This window comes from Sceloporus occidentalis, unplaced genomic scaffold, assembly GCF_023333645.1.
Source record: "Sceloporus occidentalis isolate IW3139 unplaced genomic scaffold, rSceOcc1.0.p SCAF_274, whole genome shotgun sequence".
In the NCBI taxonomy this organism is placed as follows: Eukaryota; Metazoa; Chordata; class Lepidosauria; order Squamata; family Phrynosomatidae; genus Sceloporus; species Sceloporus occidentalis.
In genome coordinates, this window is record NW_028317254.1 from 780,372 (window position 1) to 797,009 (window position 16,638).

At 40.3% G+C, this 16,638-nt stretch overlaps 1 protein-coding gene across 1 annotated transcript in view; it reads left to right on the plus strand.

Moving 5' to 3' along the window:
• The window catches only part of LOC149275638 (voltage-gated inwardly rectifying potassium channel KCNH6-like), a 38,912-nt gene that overhangs the window by 16,883 nt on the left and 5,391 nt on the right, over nt 1-16,638 (plus strand). The window contains exons 3-7 of the mRNA XM_089504524.1: nt 5,253-5,411; nt 5,880-6,094; nt 10,293-10,718; nt 10,922-11,321; nt 11,880-12,079. Coding sequence (XP_089360650.1) covers nt 5,253-5,411; nt 5,880-6,094; nt 10,293-10,718; nt 10,922-11,321; nt 11,880-12,079 — 1,400 coding nt within the window. The remainder of the gene's footprint in view (nt 1-5,252; nt 5,412-5,879; nt 6,095-10,292; nt 10,719-10,921; nt 11,322-11,879; nt 12,080-16,638) is intronic.

Consider the following 16,638-nt stretch of genomic DNA (forward strand, 5'->3'; position numbering starts at 1 on the left):
AATATAGACACAAAACGTGGTAAATTTTAACACTCGCCATTAAAAATATAGTTAGATTCTGCCAGGTCCATGTACTAGAGTTTGTAGAATGTGCATAATAAATTATAAAAAAAAAAACTAGGAAAATTGCTGTGTAAAATCAAGGAAAAAACCAGGGTGTCTGATTAAAAGACCTATTATTAGTAACATAATTGTACAAGCCGTGAAAAAAGACTTAAATATTCTGGGCCAAGAGAAGCGCACATGCTGGGGTGGGGGGATAATTAGTACTTTTTAAAGAAGGGAAATCCTGTGTTAAAAGAAACTTTAGATTTTTGAAGCCGGTGGAAAGAATTTATTCCTGAAAAAATAAAAAATAAATAAAATAAAGAACAAATAAAATAAAATAATAAAAAATAAATAAAGAATAAATACAATAAAATAATAAATAAATAAATAAATAAATAAATGAACCGTTTTTCTAGGCTTTTGGATGAATACCTGAAAATGATCGTTCTCGGCAGGTCATAACGCCTTAAAAACATATATAACTGCTGCCCATTTTCTAGAGATGTCACGATAACTTAGCAAAACGATAATGTTTCCAGGCTGAAATGGGAAAAGCAGCAGATAAAATCTCGTTTTCCTTTTTTTTTTATAATAGTGCTTTTCGATCAAGGCATCGGAGGGTTAAATGTTGGGAGACATTAACTATTTTTTATTCTCTTTCTTTTTAAGCCATTAATGTTGGCTTTTGCCTCCAGAAAAGAAACTTCTGATTTAGAACGAGGGCGGACAGCCTGCAAATGGAAAAATGAAAAATGCATGCGCTGGATGGGGGGGGGCAGTAGGAATATAGCGGATTCCGGTCTTTTTTTTCAGGGAAAGGTATGGGGGGGAATAGGATGAATGAGGACGATGGGAGTTGTAGTTAAATCACATAAAACACTGGATTAAGGAAGTAGAATGCGGGTATAATGGTGTATGGGGTAGGAAGTAGGATGGGGGGTGATAAGGGTATAATGGCGTATCGGGGAGGAAGTAGGATGCGGGGTACAGTGAGTAACATAGAGGTGGCTTTGCTCACAGTACTATTGCAATATCCCGTTGAGCTCAGTGACTACACGGCTCACTCCTGGGAACTCATTATGGGATTTTAAGCCTCCGGACATCACTAAATTAATAAGGATCTTTAGACTTGCTCCGCATTAACCCTTTGGTGAAGAAAGGTTTGCGGATGCAGCAGTTTTTATCTTAAAGCAAAACCCAACCCCGTCGTCATGTTTCCTCCCTGCGCTTTCCGCTGATATAATTGGAAGGGCCAGGTTATGTCTCGTTTAAAGGGTGCTGACTACAACTCCTAGCAACCACTTCTTGATGGTCTCATCCACCTGCTTAACAAATACTGTAATTTTGGGGTTAAGGAGTTTGGTTTAGTGCAAATTATGCTGAGAATAATGGGAGTTGGGCTGCTGGAGAATCCCCCCCCCACACACACTCGCTGCGTGTCGGTAAGAAAGGGAGATATGTACCCTGGAGTGTTACTATGTATCAAGCAGCTTCTCATATCTAGCGACTACAGTCTTATATGCTGAAGAAGGCGGATGGGAGGCTTTGGTTGCCCCTTTTCGTTGAAAGAGTTAATAGTGTCAAAGACCAGGTCCGACCCACCCTCTGCAGAGCTCCGACGGGCGGCCGCGCGGCAGTTAAATCCTACCTTCCTTTTAATCTCAGTCCCATCTGTTTTGGTTTAATATGAAAAATTAATCAGATGAAGAGGTAGAGAGTTTTCAGAGACCCCGCCAACGTATAATTCATCTGCAGCAGATCAGCCGGGGAGAGGGTCTTAGCTCCGCCGGGGTCTCCCGCTGTGGCGTGACCCTTTTAAATCAGGAAGCCGGGAACGTATATATATTTTTTTAATCACCCATCACACGCGTCAGTATCCTCAGTCCACAGGTACTGACGCACGCAGAGCCGTTTTGTTGATAATATCGGCATTTTTAAAAACATATTATTATTACGTATTATTATTAATAATTAATATTTTTTTGTTATTATTATTTATTATTATTACTGTTTTCTTTTTATTTATTCTTATTATTATTCATTATTATTACTATTTTCTTGTTATTTATTCTTATTATTATTATCACTTAAATTACTGAAAATAAACTCCAGGCACTCATCCATAGACTACTCGTGGAATCACACGTTGGGAGCCCAGCATGCAGACAGCGTCTATAAAATCCCCAGTTCATGAAATTGCATGATGGTTATATGCCGTGTCCAGACCATACATGACATTGCCATCTGCTGCACGGCACTCACCGCTATTAGCTTTCTTTCTTTCTATCAGCATCCCAATGCTGCATTTAAAAAAAAAAATCCAGATCTTTTGTGATTTTCCCTCATTTCTAAGCCCAACAGGGACATTATCCAAAGACGTTACTAAGTTGCCGACATTTCTTTCTTGTTAAGGGCAGAATGGAGATCCGTGGATGTAACATTTTTTGGGTCATATTCTGCCCAAATAACAGTTGGCATGTTTATGCATGTCTATACTTATTATACGTATTAACTGATGGAGGTTTTCAATAAGAAAAGATCATTTTGAACAATACATTTTATTTAAGGCTAAAAAGTGTTTTTCAGGGATAAACAAAAACCAGGGACAAAGTACCCTCTCTGAGTTGAAAACATGCTGGGGGAAAAATGGGGTACTCCAAAGTGTCTTCAATGGATGTGGTTTTCGATGAAGGACTATCCTGATTAGATCTTGACTGATGGCAAGTAATGATCGTGTAAGATTCCTTCATAACTGGAGCAGGACTCAGGAGGCAGGATGGTTGTTCAGGATATGATGTGTGACATCTACTCCCAACCGCAATGTGATTAGAGGTGACAAAAACTATAGGCTGTCTGCCAAATAGTTTTCGGTAACAGTTGCGCTTCATGATGTTACCCTGACACACGTTATAATGTTACATGTGCCCTCCTGCTCTATGCAGATGGTCGGCGCACTTGAATGTCTGATTCCGTGCGGGCTCCATATATCAAACAATTTGAGATTCACCGTAAATGTATACCGCATATCCTCTATGCACTTAGCAGGCAGAAAACTAATTAACTTTGGGTTGTTTTGCAACAATGCGCTAATCAAATCATCTTATAGTTTCCTTGCCCTTGGGAGAGGCAGGAACTATCTGATATTCCATCTGATTTGGACCACTAGACTGCATGAGCATGCTAGGAGTCGGGACCACTTGGCTTTAAAAAAATCTAATTAGTTTATTGGATCTGTGTCCAACACGCATAGGCACAAGGGTTCTAGTTGAGTTGGCTGTTGAGTTGGATAAATATTATAAACGATGATGATGATGAAACATCAGAAGGTCCATTCAATAAAGGGCTTCAGCTCGACAAACACTGTAGAAGTCAATTAATCTCAAAAGGGCCACTCAGCCTGAGTGCAGAATAAATGGACCCCACAATCAAGCCAGCTCATTATTCAACTCGACTACAGTCAAGTTGAATTCTACAGTAGTTGATACCAACTTAACAGTGACTTGCAATGTTCCCCTCGACACTACTCAACTCAATGGCAACTTGAATTTGTGGTAGTAGCCGCTTTTTGAGTTGCGTTACCTCCTTTTTATTTATCGAACATCTAAAATGGCGACTCTTCACTATAAATGGTCCGATCCGGGCTGAGGGCTGCAGGGCTCCTTCGTTCAGATTCTAATTTAGCCCACCCAAACAATATTTAGGAGGCTTTGCGTGTTAATAGTAAGTAGGATTCCTTTGTGTCGGCTGAGTTTATCAGATAAAAGAGTCAGGAAAGGCAGCTGTGAAGCCATGTCTTCAGCGCACAGGCGGCGGCGGAGACCTGTCCCCGGGGAGCTGTCTCCAGGTTTCTTATTAGCTTGATTAATGCAGCTTTCTACTCGTAAGCGGGTATAGAGAGAGCAGGGAAGGTCCTCGCGTGGTTAGAGTGGATACTTTCACTGCGGAGCTGGTCCCCTGACTGTGTGTAAAATCACAACAGACCTTGTTAGTCTCTTCTTCTGTTTGTATGTGTATGTTGGGATTGTTAATAAGAATGTCTTATGTCACTTATGTATCATATGATGGGTTAATTGTGTACCAGATATGGCAATTTGAAGGCTAATTTTTAAAATATCTTGGATTTCAAAAAGTTGGCTTTATCATATGACACACTCAACATATGAACACTTCTACAGTATCCATAAAACATACATGCTAAGCAAGTGTGATATGTTATTACCACAATGGGCAAGACATGGCTTCTCGTATGAAACAAGAGACCAGGCGTTAACGCGCAACCAAATGGATACATGGCGAATATCAGTAATGAGAAGTTAGGGTGAGTTGAACTCATTGTGTCAGTCAGGGATGTGCTATCTAGGGCTAAGCGCTACTATTAATAAGCAAAGAGAATGAAGGAGACATTTTAGATCTTAGAGAGAATCACTGCAGAACCAGCAACAGTGAAAACTGGTTGTAAGGTGTCTTATTACATCATGCTGTGACTCAACACTTAGGCTCCACCCCCACAGTAGACTGGAAAATGATTCCTTCTATTTGGATTGTGAAAATGTGACATGGGAAATAACCGACAAGACAACTGGAGAAAAATAAGCATCTAATGTTTCTTTTAAATGTATCTGTCTTGTATCTGAAAAAATAACGTGGAAGTATATGGTTCCAAAGAAATGAAATCGGGATGTATATTGCTTTAATATCCCTTTAGATGGTCGTATTCGTGATTAATATCCATGAGATGTTGATTAAAAGAATTGCATCTGATTTTTCAGCCTGTTTCACATCTTAGAGTGCAAACGATATTGTTACATTACATTCAATAACTCTACATTGGAATGAATAGTTCCGCGCAAAGAGTATAAATTGGAATGTTCGGTGAAGGGAATCGTCAAATTACAGGGATATCAGACACACAGACATGGCTGGGTAACTTTGCTATTTTTGGATTTGAAAATATTATCAACCTGGATGGCGAGAAGGTGAAGGAATCTGCTGTCTGGTGACAGGTGCTTTCATGCGTTATTAGATTAGACATGAGACTGTGTGTCACATACGATTTCAAAAAGATAGAAAAAAATTCAAATCCAGCTCAAGAGGATCAAGTTTCAAAAGCCATTGCTTATTTATACATTGTAATGAAGTTCTATTAGGTGCTACACGTGATGGTCCAGCTTAAACCTATCATTAACCTTTTTTGCCTTCTTCAGGCACCTGCCTACGTTGTCTCATTGACGTGGTCCCAGTGAAGAACGAAGAAGGAGAAGTCATCATGTTCATCTTGAATTTTGAGGACCTTGCGTTACTTTTGGCCAGAAAAGCCAATAGGACACTTCATCAGAGGCTGACACGGGCTGCTTTCAATTCGGGTGAGTCTTGTCATCTATCTGGATCCTAGGAATTGTACTATTTCATATTTAATATTTAAGAAATACCAATTGGAACTATGGAAGCCCAAACTACGGAGGCTCCTCTGATATGGAGATCCATGGTGCTCTTTATGGTTTCAGGAACAATTTTTGTTCATTGGCCATTTCCATGCATAGATTAGTCTAAATATCTAAAACTCACTGTAAAGCAGCCATCACACCCCCACCGGGTTTATTCATTAAAGCCCAAGTCATCTTATAGAGCTAACCTGAGCGACCCAATGAAACCTAACGTGATCTTCTTGTGATTGAACATTTGAGTTTCTCGTTGAGTTGTGTAGTCTATGCGTGGTTATCCATTGATCAAAATCTATGACATGGTTGAGAGGGAGGTATCTTTAATTGTGTTCTATATGTTTATTGGCTTCTGGTGAAACATTCATCATCTTTTTCACTCCCTTTTTCCAGCGGAGAGGTCAAAAATGAAGCCGGGTTTCTTAAACTCTACCTCGGAGTCTGACCTCATGAAGTACCGGACCATTAGCCAGATCCCACAATTCACATTGAATTTTGTGGAGTTTAACTTAGAGAAACATCGTTCTGCCTCCACCACCGAGATCGAAATTGTGGCCCCGAGCAACGCTTTCGAGAGGACACAGAATGTCACAGAGAAGGTGACTCAGGTAAGCATCTCCTCACCTGCTGCATCTGTAGACACATCTACTGCTGGAGACACCGTTGGTGAAAAATTCATTAATAATAAACCTAATCGATCAGTATAATCATTCACTTTTAGTATTAATCATCCCTGATGAATCTTTGAAAGTTTTTGAAAACTCCATAGCCTACGTCCCTGTCCTGCCAGATAAAGTGAATATCTTGGGTGTCCCGATGAAGGTTCTTTGCCCAGCAGTGAGCTGAGGAAGCGAATGACAGGGTGGAGGTGACAGACACCAAAAAGTATTGATTCCCGATACATGCAGCGTAGCGATCAACTAACTTCACGTAAAATAGAAATCAATTTGTGGGTCCTGAGTGTAACAGCCAGAGGATTGGGTTGATCCTCTAGGTCTTCTGTTTGGTGGGATTTCTCTGGATCAAACTCAGCTCAGGTCCCCAGTTTCTCCAGCAGCACTGGGTTTCTGTCATATATTCACAGATGGCTCGGCCATTAGCACAGGTAGGGAAAAGAGGACGTGTGACATGACCCACCCTCGCTCATCCGAGGAGATCCTGAAAACCTAATGTTGTGGGAACTTGAAGACCAACATTTAGAATTACCTTTTGTACTTTAGGCATAGAGACAAAAATAACATTAAGACGGTAAATTCCTTAGTCCTTGAATATGTTATAATTATTTTCAGGGTGACCCAATTTTTTTTTTTTTTAAATGCATGATTTTTTTGTTTCCCCATAGCACCCCCCCCCCAAAAAATGTTAGAAGGATTGCTTTTGTTTTAATACTAAATTAGGGTTCTCCCTATACCTTCATACTAGCCGCCCGTAATTTTAAATTACAATAGCTCCCTCTGGTGATTATTTCCTGAACTACACTCCATGTATTCGTCCTGCCACAATGGTCATCGTTAAGTAGAGTCAGCAATTCAATCACTCGTGGGGTCATTTCTACTCTTATCATCATTAGTGCTCCTCTTGAGGAACCCCCTCATGTCAGATCGCTCGGAAGCAATTTTACGGTGGCAAGGTAGTCGTTATGTATAAAAGTGTCATACTGATACATAATGATACGTATAAATAGCTATACCAGCCAGAAGCATGAGTTTGCCCCGATGGATGGTTAGATCAGAGAGCTGATGTTCCTGAAACTTCTTCTTATTAACTATACATTATACAGGGCCAGCTCAAGCCTCGCTGCAGGGGAAGTTCAGAGGGGTTTGTCTGTCTTTTATTTTAAATATAGCTGTTTATACAATTGTTTCAATTTACAAAATATGTAGGTAACCAGTTTAATGGATTAGAGAAAAATCAATAGTGATTTCATCTGGTATTTTGAGTCATTGAGGAAATGTTCTTCTCTTACTCAATGAGTGCAACATGTACAGGGCTGGCATCACTCAGGAGGCAAGACCAGCCTCAGTGGTCTCTATCCAACCCTGTCGAGCACACACTCACCAAAAGCACAGCATTGAAAGCTCTTAAAAGATGACAAAAAGGACCCAGTTGCTGTGCAAATGCATCCAGAAGCATTGTTACTCTAAGCACCCTAGTGGTAATAACTGGAACTGCAATTAACACAAATGAAAAGGCTTCAGGCAGTGGCCCAAAATCTTTAATTGAGAACGCCACACGGAAAAAACGGACGCTGACCCCTCTTGTCAGCCGTCCCCTGGTTATCTCATGTAGTTTGGGATAGGGAAAGTATGCCAGCTATTACACCCTTCACGAAAGAAAGGTTTGTGTGAATATAGGTACAGCAGAGTTAATTGTAGCAGAGAGGACAGAGGGTTGGAATTGCAGCGCGAAGTCAAACTGTTAGGAGGAATGCGTCACGTAAGGCAGAGCTGTGAGTGTGACTCTGAGTTTCACCAAGCATGGGCAGCATGAGCATGAAGAAGCAGCTGAAACCGGTAGGTATGGCAAGGATGGAGGGTTAATTGAGGCTTTGATGGGGTAATACTGTAACTGCTACATATATAAACTATTTAGAGGTTAGTCGTCTCTTTGTTTGTCACACAAAGATACTGTCCACCCCCGATGGTCCACCACATCCCAGAACTTACTCTAGTGGTTCGGTGTCCTCAGAGTGGACAACCTCTTGATACATTGTAATTTGCACAAAGGTCAATGAAGCCGGGCGGCGGTCCCTCGTCACTGTGCTGGGACTCTGGACGCTCATCTGATTATTTTTTTTCCTCCTTTTAATTTATGCCTGGGTGAATTTGACAGCAGAGCTCGATCGAGCTGGTAGGAGGGGTTCCCACATGAGCTCTGCTTAGGGACACGTTATAAAACTATATAAATTATAGTCGTTTCCCCGGTGCGATCACCCATCTTCTTCGTCCTCCAAGCCTCTCATCTATAGCTGTGTAAGCTGAAGACCTACCATAGCTGAGGTTGCTGAGGTAGGTGCTGATGGGCTAACCTTATCCTTAAATCTCCTCTATGAATGAAAATATTCTCATTGCTATTTTCTTTTTAATTAGCGACCAAATAAAGGGGCATAGGGGACCTGAAAATTCCACCAGTCCTCCCAGATCATCCGTGATTAATCTTCCGGGTTCTGTTTTACCTTGTGGGGTTTTTTTTATATTCATGTCTAAACTCTGTATTCCAAGAATATTTTACTTCTGTGACACGGAGACCGACACAAATCATTCTGTACAAAGTGCTGATACTGTATCGAACCTGAGGGTTCTTTTTGGGGGGGATTCTGCTGTTATAAGAATTTTGAGCAGTACATTATTAGGAGAAGACCAACATTGGAGCCTTAATGCCCTGTATATTTAAAGCTGTCTTATTTTGGGACGTAGTTCGAATAAGTCATCGATTGGGATAAAGAAATCACTGATTCTTCTACCTGCATCCACACGAGGAGACTTGAACATCTACATTGGTAGAATTCCTCAAGAATGAGAAACTTCTGTTTAAATATATAATATAAATAACTAAACTTTAGTAACAATTTGATCAAATCAGATTAGTTTTTCCATTTAAAACATCTCGGGAAAGCTTGTTTATGAATAGTAAGCAACAACTGCAAAAAGATTTATGGTGCGGTAGGAAAAAAAAACAATAAAACACATATGTTTCTCTAATGAATTTCAGTCCAAACATGGTAAAAATCCAGCTAATCGTTCCAGCCAGAGACGAAATGCTGTGTGGTAAGGGAGACTGGGTGGATGAAGAAGAGACGCAAAGACGATATTATCCTAAATTACCCAGATGTAAATTTTTAGTGATTTAAAAAAAAAAAAATACTTCCAATTTGTTTTATTTGGTACTTTAAGGGATCTACATTAACGCCTCGAACCAGAACAGCTGAACAATATAATAATATCATTATAGAATGTTGGAAATTGGAATGGAGCTGATCATTATGCATAAGAGAGTATAATGTTACCATACATGATGCAGTAATATACAATAAAACATTTTATTGGGTTTCTAACGACACCGCTCATTAAAGGATGTTTAACTCCTTATGGTGCCTTGCCATTGCCAAGGTTGAATAGGGTTAAATGGTGGCTTCAGGCTTGGCTCTTCTGCCTGGCTGGTCTATCTCGTACTACCCACTGGCGACCCTCATTGATTGGGTTTAATTAGCATGCGCTTGCCTTTCCACTGCCCTTTGCCGACTTGTGCACCGTGTCCTTTGGAATTAACGTCTCCCTGCCGCAGTGCCACATGAGGCGACAGATGGCAGTCTTTTGCCCCCACAAAAATGCCCCTTTTAGGAATGGCCTCTCTAAAAGTCTATACCAAGAAATGGAAATGTGATTGTTTGTTTTTCGGTCCTTCAAAAGCATTCATGAAGTATTTAAAAGGAAAATTAAGGAGTTTACACCCAAAATCAACCATCAGACTTTGTGTGGACCATCCAGCATAAATTCCTTAAAAATCTGTAATGAGAGACTCAACTATGTTTTATAGGTCATAGAAGAAGAAAAGGGAAACTGTAGCTATAAAGGGAAACAATTAAGGGGGAACAGAGGTATGGAAAGTGGAGAAGCAGACAAGGGATGTTAAAGGAGGGAGGAGCCTGCTAGGAATTGTTCTGAAGATGTTAAAGATGATATCTGGTAGATGAGGTCTCATCAGCGGACTTTACACCAGAAGAAGAAGATTACAAACATGATTCCAAGGATGGGAACTGTCTGGTGTCACTCACAGTCTTTTTCAATTCCCTTTTACCATCCATAGGTTCTTTCCCTGGGGGCAGACGTTTTGCCAGAGTACAAACTGCAGGCCCCGCGGATTCACCGATGGACCATCCTCCATTACAGCCCTTTCAAAGCGGTGTGGGACTGGCTGATCCTGCTGCTTGTCATCTACACCGCGATTTTCACCCCCTACTCTGCCGCCTTCCTTCTGAACGATCAGGAGGAGGAGAGAAACTGGGCGTGCGGCTACTCTTGCAACCCGCTCAACATCGTGGACCTGATTGTGGATATCATGTTCATTGTAGACATTATTATTAACTTCCGTACCACCTACGTCAACATGAACGATGAGGTGGTCAGCCACCCAGCCAAGATCGCCATCCACTACTTCAAAGGCTGGTTCCTTATAGATATAGTGGCGGCTATCCCCTTTGACTTACTTGTCTACAGGACAGGATCAGATGAGGTAAGATACCTTGGCTAATTGTCTTCCATCCCGCAGCACTGATGTTTTATTCTGTGCTTTAGAATTTTTTTGGGTTTTCGCCCCAAAGTACAGTTTTCCATTAAAACAAAGTCGCCAATAATGCTGTCAGACATCGATATACATATAGATATAGCTTTACAAAAACATGTAACAGAGGGGACCTAAAATGTTCTACCTTGCAGACCACCACGTTGATTGGGCTCCTCAAGACTGCGCGGTTGCTGCGCTTGGTTCGTGTGGCAAGGAAGCTAGACCGGTATTCTGAGTATGGGGCGGCTGTATTATTCCTCCTCATGTGCACCTTTGCTCTCATCGCTCATTGGCTGGCCTGTATCTGGTACGCCATTGGCAACGTTGAGCGTCCATACATGGAACACAAGATCGGCTGGCTGGACAATCTGGCCAATCAGATCGGAAAGAGTTATAACGACACCGACCAGGCTTCTGGACCTTCCATCAAAGACAAGTACGTGACTGCACTCTACTTCACCTTCAGCAGTCTGACCAGCGTGGGATTTGGGAATGTCTCACCCAACACCAACTCGGAGAAGATCTTCTCCATCTGCGTCATGCTGATTGGATGTGAGTATTTTGGTTCTGACCTATTTCTGCAGCTGACCGGTATACCAAAGCCTACAGCTGCCCAAACATTCTCAAGAACGAGACGCCATACATATAGACTCTGGTTAGAATTGAATTCATGAGGACTTTCCACTTAGTTAATAATAGCCTATAATGACCCAATTTACTGTGTTTTTTAATCATTTCATCTTTGATGAAATCATGGTAAAATAACAGTATTTAAGTGCCACAACCGTGTTATCCCAAGTTTTAAGGTAAATGGAGGTTTTCCGTACTACATTGTCTGAGGGACCTGGTTACATTCCGACTTTTCAGGTCAACATTACTCTTTTTTTTTCTTTCCTACTTTGTCTCTTTCAGTCACCCTGAATACTTTTGTCTGACATCCTTTTCTGTTTCCTATGATTTCCGACATCCATATCCATTTCTAATTATGTTACTTGGACGGGCAGTCATCTGTAGATGGTGTCAGGAATCCACCATATGCCCACAAATTGCAATTTCTTGGTGTTGCTATTATTTTTTACATGTATTGGTCTCCTTCATTCCCACTCTCAGCTCTCATGTACGCCAGCATCTTCGGGAATGTCTCTGCTATCATCCAGCGACTGTACTCGGGCACGGCACGTTACCATACCCAGATGTTACGGGTTAAGGAGTTCATTCGCTTTCACCAGATTCCGAACCCTCTGAGACAACGTCTTGAAGAATACTTCCAGCACGCCTGGTCATACACCAATGGCATTGACATGAATGCGGTAAGTGCCACCTGCCAGTTGGTAAATGGTTACATTACAGCAAAACAACAAATATAATCGCCATATTGCAAATATTAAGTACTAAATTAATCACAATTTATAAATTAAACATGGGGCTCTATAATTTAACAAAATTATAAGGCTGCACTGTATGCACAGTATTCAGTGATAGATTTACCTGTGGGGCCCCCTTAGGTCCAACCTATGGCAGCGCCCCAAACCGTCAGTCAGCATCCCAAATACAATAAAAGGTGATGCGTGCCTTTAAGGAATGAAGCTCTGGGATATGACGCCATTTCCCCGAGCGCCGTGTCGTAAAGAACTTTTATTGAAGACTATGTAGGGTGTGCTGAGCCGGCACAGCCTCCATGGCATAAATAGGCGGGTTGGGGGATTAAAGATCTCCCTTGTAGCCAGCCCATTGGGCAATGGGACACTGGTGGGCTTAATTTCCCAAGAGGCTTAGTCGACCTAGGCAGGGATACGTCACTGGCTTACAGTTTCCCTTTCCAACTTTTACTGATAATTAATCATATTTTATTTTTGTTGGATTTTTGATGGGGTTTGTTTGTATTTAGAATATCTCAGTAAGTTTAAAGGCGGAAAACTGGAAGATATATTTTCTTAGTTTTAAATGCAGTGTAGCACTGGATGTTATCATTGTAGGCAGTCATGTGAGATGGTGGTTACATTACAAACTCAAACACGACACTGAGCCTATGCAAGTGAAGTCCCTTTTCCCATAAATCATTGGATCCTTCTGAGATAGTCTATTGTTTACCACAGGATGATAACAATGACTTATGTTTGGTTAGTAGATAGGGTTAAGGTAACTAAATCTAAATACACGCAAAAAGCCACTACATAGAAATGACTCGTCAGAGACCTTTATACAACGAAGATCACTTACTACAATCCAAATTAATACGCAAGGAATTCAACTCCCAGAGCAAAAAGGAAAAAAAACAATTGCTACCTGCACACATCCTAATCATTCAATGTCTAATAAAATCAAAGTAAACAGCTTGTTAACTTAACCACAAGTCACTGCCACCACAGAAGCTCATTGTTATTACAAAACACACATAAATAAAAAAAGAAAACCCCCAATTACTTTGTAGACCGTGGTAGCCTTTTATGAAGGCTTTTATGAAGGGCCCTGTAGAATATAGATCTTGTTCTGAGCTGTTAAAAAACTGCACATAATAGGCCGAACACCCCCAAACTACTCATTTAGCCATTAACGCCATTCCCCATTGGCCCACTTAGCCCTCTTAATAATGAAACATCTGGTCTACAGAGCAAGGAGCATGAATGTTTCATACCAACAGCAAACTGTGGACCATATCAGCAAGTTATTATATACTACCTTGTTATATAATGTATATTATATTTTATCATTGAATTTTAATATATAACATTACAACATGTAAACAGCTGACATTATTTTAAAAATGTATTTAAAATCCACACCATTTCTCACAGCTCTGTGATATACGGGAAGCAAGGATCGCAAAACTATATATTATTAGCTTAACCCCTTCGCGACCTTTGCCGGTTCAGGACCGTCATGACATGAAGGTCGCTAAATGACCTTTGACGGTCCTGAACCGTCATAAAATAAAATAAGCTTAGAAAGTGATCAACGATCACTTTCTTCGCTTAAACGGCGTTACTGTAATGCCTCGATGTCGAGGCATTCAGTAACGCCGAGATCGGCATCGGGGGCCATGTCTGGCCCCTCCCCGGGGCGTCAACAGCCGCCATACATTGTATGGCGGCGGACGCCCGTTTTAAAAGCGTTTAGGAGGCGATCGACGATCGCCTCCTAAACTTAAATGGTGTCGCTGGAATGCCTCAATCAGGAGGCATCCAGCGACACCAAACACTTACCTCTGGGTGGGCTGTGACCGCTCCGGAGAGCGGTCACAGCCGCCGCTGCCGGTGATCTTCGCCATCAAGCAAGATGGCGGCGGTCCGGGAAAATAAACAATAAAGATGATAGAGTTAGCTAGACGGTCTCCAGACCCTCTAGAGAACTCTGGCTCCACTTGCAGGTTGAATACAGGTACTGCATTCAACCATGCAAGTCAATGGAGCCCAGCTTTCTAATCACTATGTGATTAGTAAAATATTAAAAAAAAAATAAAAAAAATGTGCTAACATTTAAAAATAATTATGCAGTGATGTCACTAGATGAACCATCCAGTACATTGCAAAATGTGTAAAAAAAATATAAAAAAGTATTAAAAAGATAAAATAAAATAAAAAAATAAGGTTTATTATTTTGAGCAAGTGCTAAAATTTCTCAAAAATCTCAACAAAGAGTTAAAATAAAAGCACTTCAAATACCCAAGGGGTGTCTAATATATAAAAAAATGGCTGATGGGGTAAATTGGAGTGGCCAAGCTCAAAGATAGGGCATAGGTCCAGACTGACCAAAACGGAGAAAAAAAGCGCACTTCCCAAATGTGGCATTTTAAATCTCAAACAACCCGACAAACCCATGCATGTCGGGTATCACTGCACTCAGGAGATGTTCCTGAACACATATTGGGGGGTTGTTTGACAGTGGCATATACCAGAACCTGTATATCTATAACTAAAGTACAATTTGTGTGGAAAAAAAAATAAAAAAAAAATACTATTACAAAGTTTGACAAAGTGTAGTTCTATAATTGGTGCATGGAAAGGGTTAAAATAACAGCATTTGGAATACCCTGGGGTGTCTAGTTTTCAAAAATATATGGTTTAAATGGGTTAAATTGAGTTAACCCGCTTCAAAGATATTCCAAAGAGGAGATGGAGGCAGAATGACCAGATTTGTTAAAAAAGATTTGGAAATCATAAAACGCTGCTTGTACTTATTGCCCTATAACTTACAAAAAACAGCAAAAAAACATAAAAACATTGGGTATCTCTAAACTCAGGACAAGTAGTAGAATCTATTTAGCTAGTTTTTTTACTTGCTTTTTTAGGTGAGTAAAAGATTTTTCAAATAAAAGTCATAAAATGTGTTTTTTTTCAATTTTTCACCATGTTTTTTTTATTTTTTTTTATAGTAAATAAGATGATACGATCAAAATAATGGTATCTGAAGAAAGCCCATCTTGTCCTGAAAAAAACAATATATAACTTATGTGGGTTCACTAAATGGGTGAGGAGAAAATTACAGCTGAACACAAGCACCACAAAAGTGTCAAAACAGCTGCGGTCCCACAGGGTACAAAACGAAAACTGAGCCTGGTCCTTAAGGGGTTAATTGAATATAAGAAGAGCCCTGCTCATTGGAGCTCACCTGCCCGTGTCTCACAATGCATCGGGGGTCATTGTAATCATTAAGATATATCTTGGAATGGTGTTTGTGTGTGTGCGTATTATAGCATAGAAGTCACTATTTGTATGACATAATCAAAAGGAGTCAACTAGTCGCTAACCAGTGTAAAATCCTGCATTTCTAGAGTGGAATTGGGTGAGAATTTCCCAATTTTATTTGTGAGCGAGAATTCTGTGTTTAAATAATATGTCTCCAAGTAGGAAGTGTGTTTTGGGGGGTTTCAACACAATTGTGTAGCAGTAACTTTTGCAAATCCCATATTCTACTGATCATAATTATTTAGTATATATCCCTGTCAGTCTTTGGGAAGAATGATTGGTTTTTGTTTATGAATAAATAATGTATTGGTAATAGAAACAATATTATTTAGATATACACTGTATCAATAAGTCAGAGTCTACTCGCGGGAACGCTGTCTGTGTTACCAGCAAGTTACATAATTAAATCATTAAAGCTAAAGCTACGTTCTCAAGGAAATGCATTAATTCAGGTTAAATTATTTGAACCTCGAGGTTTGCTGGTGACATCATACATGAAATTACATATGACATCATCAATGGCATACTAATGTCTTAACACACAATATCACATATTACATCATCAATTGCATGCAAATGATCTCATCACTGCCAGTGCCTCATTATAAATATTAGCGGAATAAATTGCATGTCTAGTGGCATCATCAGCTGAACCAAGTCACTATAATAATATATATGGAATCCTAAATCTGTCTGAGGACATTAAGAAAAGCCCTTTCCCTACATATATCTCACGAGCGTCGAGGCATTGTAGGAATACAGGCTGTGCGATAGAGTCTTGTGTGAGTGTCATAGCATTAGTCCATTGCTTGTAGAAGATCTGTGTCTATCCCGTGTGTATGAATAGCATCTCAGAACTGGAATTCGGGTCAGAATCATGATATATCATTTAATTCAAAATCATGGGCTGCTTTTTTCTAAAAATTCTGCTTTTATTTGAAGGAATCATGTCTTGTTTGTCCGCAATCAATTCCCTGTCTGTGTAAGAACATTTCAGAACCCATAAAATATGTGTAAGGGGTTTGCGTGGCTCCATAAACCGAATCTGTGTGTATCTTCTGTATTGCATGAACCTTGTCTTGGTGGGGAAAAAAATGTCTATTTTCGTCTTGTCTATCACAGTTACAATTGTGTATTAAAGCTGTGCGTGTGTTACGGTAGAGGGAGTGTTAATCGTGTACGGA